Here is a 13,788-nt window from a genome sequence, read left to right as displayed (position 1 = left end):
GTGTATGAACAATATTTCACTGACATATTCATACTGCTTAATTGCAAATGAAGACCTACGAAGATTTTCTCAATATAATCTAAATCAATTTTTGGAGGAAGGAAACTCGCACGAATTCATTTGAAGTTTTCCGACCTGTGCATACATTAAAATTGCACAGTGATTTATGATATCAATGTAACGGCTGACAGCAACATAAAACCCTGACCAGAGTCCTGGACATTTGGGTCCACTTGGTCTGATAAACACATCCACATGTCAACAAAACTGAAGACAAGTTGAAGACCATTGAGGCAGAGGGGAGTCAACAGCAGCGTGCCTTCTAATCTCACTTTGTAGCACTTGGCAGTGACCGAAAGCAATGTATTTTTACCTACTGCGGAATACTTTATTTTCACTTGGAATTTATTTCTGTGATTTTCGCTGGACCTTTTTTTCCGCTAAAATAAAATCCGAGTGAAAATTTTAACTTTCTATATGCTGCATGTAGTCAGACTAGACAAAGTGAAAATAAGATCATAGTGAAACGTTGAAAATCTGTTTCCAGCTAAAATAAATTCCAGTGAAAACAAAATAGTCCACAGTATTCTATAGCAGTTGCCTACAAAACTGGCTATGTTGGTATTTTAGGTAAAGAGGGCACTAAAGAAAAAACAGTGTATGCCAATACTCCAATTTTCATGAGTAGCACAAAATAAATTACCTACATGCTAAGGGTGAAAATACAGGGTGATAAAACTTAGCATATGTTTTTGTTCAACAGCATCAAAGGAAAAAACTCTTTTGTAGCAACCTTGTTGCTGAACTCGAATATTCATTAATTATTACTACTTCCTGTCATTAAAGACATTACTTCATAAACTTTAATTAGACTGCAAATGGAAGCTACAGGAATACAAAAGTACTTAAACACTTATTCAGAAAATCGAGGATCAATAATTCCCCCACATATCAGGAATGCAAAGTCTACTTGGTGTTTTGGACATTCAACGTCATTTCAGTCAATGTTTTTAAGGACTGTATGATAAACACTAGCAAATGGCAACACCTATCTGTGGTGTTTTCTTGATATCAAAAGTTAGTAGTTGAAAATTATATTCTGTCAGAAAAGCGCAACGAAAAAAACCAAAAAGATAGACACAGCTGTAAATATTTTGTTGTGGTTTTAAAATATTCCCCTTTTCTTCAATAATGTGTCTTGGGCTAATTTAATATCTACAAAATATTTCGAATTAATTGGCTGCCATAGACTACAATGAAAGAGTTCCACAGATTATGTAATTATGATATGGTGGAACTTGTTACAACTTTAAGGAAAAGATACTGCAGTCAATTCCATGAGAACAAACAATAAAATCTATTTGCTGATCGTTGTTGTTTATTGATCCCAATTGTTCTCAGTAGGTACACTTTTGTTTGAGATTTTTTTCTTCTTCATTGATTTTACTTCGCCGAAAGAATATTGTTCAAGTGAAAGAAGGATCAAACATTGATTTGTATTGTGCATATCTGCCATTAAAGGCACTGATCATCAAAATATTGACAAGTGGTCAGTGTGTTATTCGAAACAAATGGCTAATTTATGTAGTTTACCATAAAAATTTTTCCCAGGATAAATTGTGAGTAATTTTTATACAAATTTAGACCTTTTTAAACATTTTAAACCTTATATCATGTTAAATATTGAAACTACACTGTACACTCTCCACGGTGATTTAAGTTTATTAAAATAGTGCACTACAAGCTATTCCTTGTAAGATCTCTTGATTGTAAATTTACAAAACAATGTTTTAATTCTGTTTTGATTTTAATTTTGAATTTTAATTGTATTTTGATTACTTGTAACTTGTCTACAAAATCTGCATATTACCTCACATGCTTTAGGTTCAAATCTATTATTACAGAGATATTTTTCTGAAAAATCCTTGAAACATGTATCGACAGCAAGACAAATACCTCGAGACAATGTAAAAGTGTCCTTCTAAATTACAAAAAAATATTTTTAGTTTATAGTATGTTATTTTCTTATGCACAGTGGACTTGACTAGTATTTATAAAAATATTTATACATTCAAACAATTACAGGTTTCTGGCAGAGCCATCAATTTGTCAATTTGATCCAGATTTTTCAGTGCTGGATCATGAATACCATATCTTACAATAACATGAGGGAGACGAGGAACTGTTTTATCTCTTACAGATTTGCTGAGAATTTTAATTTTCTTCAGTGTTAATATCAGTTAACGATAAACACAATTGTCTTTAACTCAGTGATAATTCCCCATGTATTTCCCTATGGGCCAAATAAACCTGCTAAGAACATTATTGAATTGCAGAATGTGAGCTAGTTGTTATTTTTCTCACTTGCCAGTGCTGTCAATGTACTTGTGTATTCCAAGCAGTTGCTGCAACATTTGTCCAAACTTTCCTCTAGGATATTGTTAAGTACCAGCTATTCAGGACTGTGACCCCTGTTAGTGTACACACGAGTGAACTTATAATTTTGCATGCAAGAACTTTCACAATTTGATTGAAGTTATGCTCTTAACCTGATCACCCTGGTATCCTGTGATAAGTTCTATGAGACCGTTTGAAACAATGGATACATTGTGCTGGGTAAACTGGGATTTGAGAGCAGTCATAGAAAACGTAATGTTTATTTTCAACAGATTCCCATTACAATTTCTTGCTCGTTTGCTTGTAAATTGCTGACTAACATTGTCAACTTGCCAACTGCTTGTCGGATTACTATTTACACACACACACACACACACACACACACACACACAAACATACATACATATGGCTTTTGAGATAAAATTCTGTCCTTACCCTGGGCACGACACATATCTTTCTGTGCAACAAGTGCTGTCGTATCCTCTTTGACCACTGGCCACTCATAAATGTGAAGTTTGGAATGGGTCGAGCCTGCATCCCATACCAATCCATACTGAAAATATCAAAGAAACAGTCATGCAAAAAACATGACAAAACACTATAATTAAAATACCATTCACGACTATTGTTAACTTAATTAAAAAGTTTCATTGTCAGGTATTAACTCAAACTATCAATTCAATTAAATCGCAAAATTTTAATCCATATCTGTGAGTCAGCACTAAAATCTGTCCAGCTGCCTGGAAAACTTTGGCCTCAATTTAGCAAGAAATATCATGCAATTATGGAATGAGCATGTACAGTAAACCTATGTAGCCTTGTTTAACAGGAATATCCCACAGAGAAAATTTCTGTGCATGCCAAGAATTTAACCACTGAAAATTTTCCTCATGTACACCCCTCCCTACATTTTCATTAACATTTGTCGAAATTTTTCTACTGGCCAAGTGGAATTTGCGATATCTGTCATATTTTTTTAATCCCTTTTTAATCCTTTTTGAACCAACTGTTCCTGAATTTTAATCCAAGCACAAAGTTATTAACACATGCATTTGCAGTGACCACTAAGTCCAAGTTTCCAGTTCAGCCTCCATTTGCATATAATCTCTACCTACCTGCCAATCATCAAACCTCAATAAGGGGAATGCAAACTGGAAGTGTGCATTTGAAGGGGTACAAATAATGGAATTTTCTACAAAACCAGGGAACAATGAGCTTCCTGTGTATTTCTGTTTCATTCATTTGGAACTGAGAATGTAAATGTCCACAGATAAATTTGCTGATATTTCCTGTTGGGGAATGACAGTAACTATACATTATCTTCTGAAAGGATTCAATCCGGGGATTCAATGTGGTGCTAGTGCTGTAGAGAAATATGAATCTTGCAGTTTTTATCTGCAGAATCACTGGGAAATGATGAAAAGTGTCTCTTTTGATTTTTTATGAATATCTAGTTGTTTGATAAGCTAGGATACAGTATAATGAATTATATGTTATTAGTCAAAACAGGTAATACTCACCCCATGTTCCATTTCTGGTGGTACTGTCTGTTGTATAGTCACGACCACGACGATACCAATTATTCCCGTTATCACCAAAACCATACCAACAATCATGAATGGATTGTAGGAAAGCGGCATCTGGGGCGATGGAACGTATTCCACTGGATTGTCTGTGCATCAAACAGAAAAACGTGTTAATGCACACACTTAACTTAAATTTCATTAGAATAATTAAACAATCCCTGTAGCTCACATACCACTCAGTATACAACCCTGAAATTAAGGGAAAAAACCAGCTGCCTGATTTTTATTATCAATACTAGTACACATATCAAATAAATGTATGAAAAGTGGCTGAATAATTGTTGTATATACTCAAGAATCAATATTGAGTGTGAAGAATGGCTAATAGCATTGAAATGAACATGAATAAGTGGTATCAAATTTTGCAAAATCAACATGTTTTTTTCCATTTGTGTACATATCTGAAAGACTGCATGGCATCTCTCTTCCCTGAGAATTTTCAAACCTTTTAGCGCCGAAGTCAATTTTTGTCGCCTTTACAAATATATACAGCAGTAAATTTTTTTCAGATTTCTGTCAAAATTTTGACAGAAAATTGTAGCCAATAAAATGTGATGTCCATAAGGTCCAAATTATCCAAAAATTTAGAGAAAAATTCATATCAATTAGTAAAATGTTGCACTAAAATTTTGGTGGAAAAAAATTACAGCACTCAAAGGGTTAATGATTATGTGGAGAATGATATCTACAGAACACAGTAATTTATTTCTTTTCAGTTGGAACTGCCTGATCACTGTTACATAAGCCACAGCTGTTTCGTATTGTATTCTCTTCGTATTCTCTTATGGCTGAGTTCATTTCACTGTTCATATAACCTACAATACAATTCCACAATGCAGGAACTAAATGTTAAAAATCGGCATATGATTAGATGGATAGCTCCGCAAAACTCGGCGATGCCTTCCTTATCAGGGCATCTTTATATTACCCTAGCTAGGTCTTAAAATTCATTATCAGTAATCATAAATTTCAAATTTGCTTTGACACATCCCTATTCAGGGCAAATCAGCTGCAATAGTGGAAATTCCAGTAGAAAATCATGCATGCAGGATCTATTTATTTATACCTGCTGGGGGGTCAAAGGTGAATTCACATATCATACAACATAACTTATTAGTCTAGTATGTACTGGCATGTTTGTGCCTGCTATCTTCTATGTGTTCATATAATAAATGTTTCATTTAGAGAAAAATTCAAGCATATTCCTAGAAATATATGTAATCATTTGCGACTCTGAAAAATAATTGTGTTTCCTGTCTTCCCATATTTGACACTAATCTGACGGCCTGACCTTGGGGGGCATTATATCCGTTACTTTTTGTTTCAAATGATATCGATACAATCATTGCCTCTAACAATCCCATTAATTCACCCATTTTTATCTCTAAGTAGGACTAACCAGGGCACTGCAAAAAGTGGCATCATATGGTTGTGTTAAGATAGTACATACCTCAAAAGTGAAAGATATAAACTTGTGCTCAAACTTTCCCTAAAGAAACTTTAAATCATTCTCTTTCAAAATCAAGAATAAATATTCGTAGTTCAATTGGCAAATTTGGTACCAGAGAAACAAATTACCTTAAAAATTACCAATTTTGAAATTTAAAATAGTCACCATCACTTTGTTAACTCTATAGAACAAAATTACAGTTTCAATTTTCACAAAAATATAACCTTGAAAATTTAATTTATTCCAAGAGCTTTAAATGAGCCCACACAAGTGGTAGATCAATAAAATATTATGAAACATTGAGAGTCCAACTTTTGGTCCCCGAGGCACATTCTGCATTAAATATGCCACTTTATCGGACACAAGCATTGCAGTGAGTGACTCAGTGTCAGGATTTTGAGACACGAATACTTCCAATACCAATGACTTTCCAGAAATAAACACTTGAGTCTGTCACTGTTGCCTGGCAAACTGACAAAATATTGAAATATTACTTCTTCATGATTCATATCACTTGCCTTTTGATTGGTTTTGAAACTAAATACTCTTAAAGCTGAAGAATACAATAACATGTAAAAGCAGAATCCCATGAAAGTCATTTGTGATTATGAGAGATGACAGTAAAATATCCTATTTCACTTCCTTGTTAGAGAGAAAATGCTATCAATCAAAAGTAAAAAAAATATTGAAAATGGAAAATAAAAGGATAGTGCATTGGCATGCTTGTGGGAATATAACTATCCGTGACAGTTTGGACTGACACATAACTGTTATTGATTCACTGGTTAGTGGCCTTATTAAACAGAAAACTGAGGAGCTGGAATTCTTGGCATGAAGGATGTCTTTCAATGCTCTATTCTCACTGACCTTGGCTGGCACAAACGTGTGATTTCAGAGAATGCAAAAGGCTGTACTGAAAATATCAACACAATTTTAATATGTGCAACATACATTTCAATATGTGTAAATGTTTATCACAGGGGAAGATAAAGCTTTCCCGGGCAAAAGGTCATGGGTGAAAGGTCAAAGTTGATGGTGGTGTGCACTAAATCATATGAGCTAGGAAAAGTCAAGCTCAAATTTTCTTTCACAACATACTTGAGAAAATATTTTGAACAACAGATTCTCCACTTCCTAAAATTCAATTTTTTTAAAATCAATTTTGGAAATCATAGACTCAAATATAACTCCTGCTCTGTTCTTACTTTAATGGCTGCATCTAAACGTGTAAAACAATAAACCAAATAAAATGCAAGTACATGTACACTGAAATGAAAAAATAAACAAAATTGCAAATTTTCACTTTGTCCAATTTGATAAGAATCAAGTGCATGTGAGTGATAATGGTATCCCGGTAATCGCATGTAACTGCTTCAATACCATTCAATTTTAGAAGAGCTCTGGACTCTACTGGGATTCTAGGATTAGATATGCACATACCTTACATCTAATGATCGGGAAGAATCAAATACTCAGAGCTATGTCATGTCCTAAATATTCCTAAGAAACTTAGTTTGAAGGAAAGAGTTTTTCCCATTAAAACTAAGTACATTCTAAAGAACATAATGCTTCAATCACAATTTGAACAAATCTAAATGGGACCATCCCTAAGAATTTCAATCATAATGTCAACAGGTCACCGAAAGGTGACTACCGGTAACACATGCTTGAAATATAGATGACTTATGTTTGAAACATCTAACAGAGACACAAAGACACAATGTACCAGGCAGGGCTTTTTGGATTTGGGTAACTTTATAGCACAGGTGATAAATGACATCATCAGCTATTATAAACATGACAAATCCATGGGTGAAATGCTAGTTAGTGCATAAAAGGACTGTCCCATCAGTGTCTGGCAGTCTTGTAACCACGGTCCCTCCACAAAAGGAGGGACCGTGTTGTAACGTAACAGGGCTCGAAATGAACTTTTTTCCCTGGTAATCCCCTTGGGCTACCATTTTCTATGGCTGGTAGCCCATGCATATTTTAGTTTAGGGATATTTTTTTCATTAACCGGACAAGAAAAAGCTATTTTTCAAGATTCTGCCCGTGAAGTGAATTATCTAGTTATTTGATGTGAACACTTTGACATCTTTAATACCCAAAGGAAACAGGTAGTGATACTCAAAAAAGTCTGGTGACCTATTGACAACCAGTTTCATTCTTAGAGTTGTATGCAAATTTTGATGGTCCTCATGACAACGACCACAACCTTCTCAGCAGGTGCATGAGACATACTGTTGCAGGCCTAAAACTTGACCATGGGGTTTCTGTAAAGGAGGAGGCATGTGTAATTGTTTTCATTGGCTATCATTTTCTGTGCCTGTCAACCAAGTACATCAGTTCAGATATTGAAACTTTGTGGCAAAATTCCACTGCACTGTCATCTTTGTAATTTGCACAACAAAGTTATAGTCTGGCCTTTCTGTGTCCAGCTGGGTTTGACTGCATTTTAGCTTGTCCCAAAGTGACAGATATTGCATGGCAAGTACTGACTGAATTTCATGTCCAAGGCTTTGGTAGTCCGTGTGGGCTACCATTTCATGGATTTTGGTAGTCCAAGGGAAAAGTTGGTAGTCTGTGGACGCGGGACTACCCCTAATTTCAAGCCCTACATACCATTCTACACCCATACATATACGGACAACAAAAGATACCTATGATTGCACATCATCAGTGTATATCGACACGATACTGCTAAAGTTGTCTGAATGTAGATGTCATTGTCCACATATGTACTATACCACACCTACTTAGAAGAATGGAAATTCTCTGTGACATTTGAAAATGAACAATGCTTCAAAAACTCTTATCTACGTGTTATGAGAGAGTTTGATTGCCTCAAACACATGTGCAAGTACTTCCACAGTGTTTCATCTAGAGAGGGGGATGGGGGATTCCCCCTCTGTTGACATGCTGGTAAAGGGATGATCCCCCTGTTGATGCCATCCTTGATGAAACACTGCTCCCATGCCTTTCATCCATTTTTCCATCACTCTATGGATATATCCCATTGCCAGGAATCAGTATCTTGGGAGGGGGCTAACTGTTAGCAAGGAAGTGATCACTACCCAATTATTTGATATTTCTCCTCACAGTAGATGAAGTTATAAGAATTATTACCTCCTTCAGTAAGGTATACTGTGTCATTCTCCTCAATACCACACAGTGCCAGACTACGTGATGGGTCCAAGATGTCCTCTTTCTCATTTCTGAGCACGTACACAGCATCAGTGCTGCATCCTGTCAAAGAAAATAGCAAACAGTAATTATAAAGAATAACAGTATGAAAGTATGAAAAGGCATTAATTATTCACTGGGATTTCATTTTTGTCATTCTTGCTGATACAGTGTAGCTAAATTCTGGTTCTAGAAACGATAACACTGACAAATCTCATGACAACAGACTTTACTATTTCACTGGCAATATTTATTTCATTGGCAAAATTTAACTCCTAAAGGAGATGTTTCATATATTAATTTTAAATGTCAAAGTTCAACCTAGTGTATCAAATGGAAAAGGAACTTGTACTTTAAACAACTGGAAGTTTCATATGACCTGATGTATTGCCAAGTCCAATAGATAACTAGAACTAGAACTTGGCATGCAATGTCCGTCACTTTGGGATGAGCTGAATGCAGTCAAACCCACCTAGCTAGCTGGACACAGACTATGACTTTGTTTTATAATGGAAACTGCAAAGAAGACAGTGCAGTGGAATTTTGCAACAAAGTTTCAATATCTGAACTGATGTACTTGGTTGACAGGCACAGGAAATGATGGGCCAATGCATTTTCACTACATTTAGATCTTAATCACAGTTACACGGAAATTATAGTCTCCTATCCTGCACAAACAGTCCATGCTCTATTTTAGCCCTGCTGTGCTACAGTGTGTGTCTCACCGGCTGAGAGACAGTCATTGTCATGGCGACTATCACAATTTGCATACAACTCTGAGTTTGAAATAGGTGGTCAATACGTCACCAAACTTTTGAGTGTCACTGCTGTCTAATATATACCCTATTACTGGTTTCCTTTGGGTATGAAAGGTGTGCAAGTTTTCACATAAAATGAATAGAAAATTCACTTCATGGGCAGAATCTTAAAAATAAGTCTTGTCTTGCCTGGTTAAATCTAAAAAATATCCCTTAACTACAAAATGCATGGGCTACCAGCCATTATCACCAGGCTACCAACTTCAGAAAATGGTAGTGCAAGTGGACTACCAGGGAAAATGTTAATTTTGAGCCTTGGCACATGATATAGCTCAGACTGAATGAACCACATGGTGATAAAAAGTGACTTAGTTTTTCTCAGCTAGAGTTCTTTCACTAGAGGTAAGTTTTGGGGAACCCAAACTACAGATAGGTTTTAAACTACATATTGTACAGATCTATTAACAGGTTCACTATTGAATCCATTCTGCTGTGAGTGAATCCTGCGGTTTCAAATCCTCTATCATTTTTTGGTTACAGATAGTTCATGAGCCATTCTTCTGGTCAAGAAGACCAGTCTGACCACTATAGGCAAGACCACTGAGTTTACTGCAATTCCTGTCAATACCAAATAGACTTGGCCCACCCTTGTTATTATTACACCTATGTCTGTAACCTTCGGCGTTTTATTGTACATCAATAACATTGATGCAGAGTTCAATAACTTTTGGTGTTATTGGATGCTATTTGACCTTTGACCTCACAAGTTTTTTGTAAATACTGAGAAAACAAGACAAGATTTCATTATTTATTTTCTAAAAATACATATCTACCATTCATTGTAAAGTCATGCAATATCCAGTCCAAAACCTATGAATGTATGTGAAACCATGCTGTTGAACTACATTTTCTTCACAAGGAATTTTTCGTTCTGTATGCTTAGCGGACGTCTAGAACACGTTCATATTCTGTAAGTGATCGTGAGACACAGTGCACAACGGGGCATTCTAAAAACACTCTACTTTTTACATTTTCTTGTTAAATTAGACAAAAAAGATGCACAATATTAAGGTTAGTTACAAATACAGGGAACTATGTCTTCATACATCGTACACTTTGGTGTTGTCTGTAGGGTCTCAGACAATACCTCTACTGTACAATGTACTTGGACATAAATCTCTGTATTTTGTGATTAACCTTATATTATCATGAACGGAGTGTAACATCGTTTCATGGATTGGTAAAAGGGTGAAGGGTTATAAATGTACAGCAGCCATAGCAGATTATTCCTATTACAGTTACAGCAAACAAACTGTAATGGTGCCATAATGGTCTTACTTTACATCAGTATGTCAAGTACACCATTGCCGCATTCTGATTGGACAAGAGCTCATGCCAGTTGTGTTAATATAATAGTACTGAAATTGGACCCTAAGCTACCAAAATAGGCCAAAGCTAAATCATAATACCTTTTAAGTTACAGTGAAAATTCAGAGATGAAAAAATTAATTGATTGAAAACAGAGAGATTATTAAAAAGTTGTGTAAACTTTTGAAATTTTATTTCTAGAACTGCCCTTTTTGGAAAATTTGAAATGCACTCTGGCTTATTAAGGTTGCCACTTTTTGTTTTCTAATCTGCATCACTTCCACTGTCAATTGCAACAGCCATGGGCTCTGAATTTTCGCTAAATGATGCTCACTTTATTTTGAAATCTCAAGTCTCTGTTTTGGGATGGGGGCTCAAACTCATGGAAAAAAATCATTTGGAAACATGATCAACATCTGTATAGTGACGGGGTAATATTACAGCGATAAACACCTCTACAGGTGGTTCTACACTCAACCTGGCTACGATCTGTTCAATGTAGTCACTGTAATATAGTCTTTTGTATATGCACCTGCAGTGAGATAATTGTTCAATGATATATTTATCAGAAGGTAATTGCATATCTGTTCATATCAACCTGATTTATATTGTTGCAGTAATGCAACTTAATTTTGATATTTGGTATAGAACTGCCGTAATATCAGCACTGAGCATCTAAAAAAGTATGCAGAACCTAATTATGGATAAGGCTAAAGCACATGCGTTAAAAATCCCGTACCAGTATCGAACTGGAGCCTCTCTTCATATTGTCTGACAAGTTATATACCATACCAACTATTTGTTGCATTGGTTTCCTATCCGAAAAATTCTTTGCGCAAGAATCTAGACCCCTATCTTCAGAAATATGACTGACTCTGAAGACTATTGATATGCAGAGTAAATTGATTTGCCAGGACGGTCCTGTCCTGTCACTGGAAAGTTACAGCATAGCCAATAATGTTCTTCTTTCATCAACACAACCTTTTGCAAGCAATATAGCAGTTGGAACAGTTTCAAGTCATCACACGAAACATGTGAAGCAATGTACTGTATTTATGACGGCTACACATGATTTCACAAACTACTTGGTGGAAACCTCCCTAACATTCAATACAGTACATATAATGTGTACAATGGCAATCATTGAGTTAACAGATGGAGATTTCTGAAAAGTTAAAGAAGAGACAGAGATCACACATTGCTAAAACATCACCATGTGAAAAGCCATGATCAAATAGCTCGTAACAACTGTTGTTCAGCAAGAAACACATGTCCAGAAAGGAGACAGGAGACATTCTCCTGCTCGGGAAAACATTGCTAGTGTGCCTTGCTATTTCACATTTTGATGGGTGAAAAATTTCAACATTCAAAGAAGTTCTGAAGAATCTCTGTATGAAAATATAATCTTAATATCATTATTTTATATTCACCCTCCCTTGATCTGCAAAGTATCATAATTAACACTTTTAAAACTACAATTATCTGATCAGATTTAACATGATAAGGAATCAATCACATTTTGTTTAAAGAAAGTGATAACCTGTGTTGTCTGTGCTTCTGACATCCACAGTAAACAAAAAAGAAAGCATAGAATATTCTTATTAGTATAACATCAAACTAAATATTCAATGATCCATACCTTGTTGTACGCAGAAAGCTATTATGAGACTTTCAACGCTGTCCTGTGGTTCAACCTCGACGGGTACACGTGTGGTTTTGCCATTTATCACTGCGTGCACAGTTATCAACATGGTGAATCACCTACGTAAAAACAAAAACAAAATGTTCCTGAAAGTTGAAACCGGGCCGATTTTAACAATATCACTTTGACGCAATCCTTTATTACTGGCATCCTAGGTTACTGGAAAAGCAAAGTTCTGAGTCACCATCACGTAATAGTCAACAATCAAATGTTATTTGCATGACGTGCAGTTGTAGCCTAAGCCATCGAAATTTGACAGTTTTTTACGGTTTCTGCATATATTCATCATCGGAAGGATTCAAGAGCGCTCGGAGATGGAGTCATGTTGTAAGATTACGAACTAAGTTCGTCTTAACTAACAAGTTTCGTTTTCTCTCAGCCGCACATATGGAATGTGGGCGGGAATGCCCTATGTAGGTGGTGGCGCCGCCGGTGAGAGGCTCGAACGTTCCTGCAGCAGAATCGTCAAAATTGCCAACAGGCTGACGAAAAGAATTACAACAAAAGGGTCATGTTATAATGAAGAGATATAGCACTTGGGTATCACATGATCGTGATCTTTTTTCCGTGTGTAATTCACAAGTACAGTAGCTGTCATGTCACACGTCGAGCTGTGTAGAACAAGTATGTTGCTGTGATTTCCGGAAGGAAGATCGTGATGAATATACAAGCTCTACGAGATTCAATTGCTCATCAGTTAAATTTGAGCGATACAGAGCTACCTACTTGAACGATACTTACTTTTTCTTAGACGATCCTTCTTCCAGGGTCTGTCAATTCTCAAACTTGAGAAAAGGTTAACACGGGGACAGCCAAGGGTCACATACTGCATAGGGTAGTCGCCATGTTTACCAGTAGCGATCGGTTTGTTAGTTCGTTACATACATTCCTACAATTCTACTTGGGTCTAAAAATATGCATGAGGGAATATAAATAGCAACTTGTAATGCCGTGAAAGAATTGAAAATTCAATCCTTTAGTTTTATTTTTTTTTGGGGGGGGGGGGCTACGTTACAAGTTTTCTTTATGATTCTTAACTAAAACCGTATAATCATAAGATAATGCTATTATATTTATCGTATATATGTGTACTGTACACGCATGGCATTGCATTTTGTTTACTCAAGCTTGCATGTACGTGTAGTAAAGTATATTTCATTTATCCCAAACGACAATTTGACAAGAAATCCCTGGCAAAATATTATTGTAACGACTACTAAAGATAAAAATGTAATGGATTAAAATATATTTGTTATCAATCTTATGATATCAGTCGCAATAACAAAGTATATTCGTTAAAGTTACAAACGAGTGACGTACATTTATTTTTGCTACCAAAATTTT

The 13,788-nt window shown here is 35.7% G+C and overlaps 1 protein-coding gene across 1 annotated transcript in view; it reads right to left on the bottom strand.

The window, feature by feature from the left end:
* LOC139119920 (ectonucleoside triphosphate diphosphohydrolase 8-like) overlaps positions 1 to 13,324 on the bottom strand; it is a 36,957-nt gene extending 23,633 nt beyond the window's left edge. Inside the window, exons 1-5 of the mRNA XM_070683880.1 lie at positions 13,186 to 13,324; positions 12,382 to 12,503; positions 8,560 to 8,679; positions 3,918 to 4,069; positions 2,833 to 2,950 (exon numbers count right to left, since the gene is read on the bottom strand). Coding sequence (XP_070539981.1) covers positions 2,833 to 2,950; positions 3,918 to 4,069; positions 8,560 to 8,679; positions 12,382 to 12,493 — 502 coding nt within the window. The 5' untranslated portion in view covers positions 12,494 to 12,503; positions 13,186 to 13,324. The remainder of the gene's footprint in view (positions 1 to 2,832; positions 2,951 to 3,917; positions 4,070 to 8,559; positions 8,680 to 12,381; positions 12,504 to 13,185) is intronic.
* Positions 13,325 to 13,788: the final 464 nt, after the last annotated feature.

This window comes from Ptychodera flava, chromosome 20 (assembly GCF_041260155.1).
Source record: "Ptychodera flava strain L36383 chromosome 20, AS_Pfla_20210202, whole genome shotgun sequence".
NCBI classification, from domain to species: Eukaryota; Metazoa; Hemichordata; class Enteropneusta; family Ptychoderidae; genus Ptychodera; species Ptychodera flava.
Note: the sequence above shows the minus strand (reverse complement) of the source record. Positions and strands in the feature narration are given on the sequence as shown.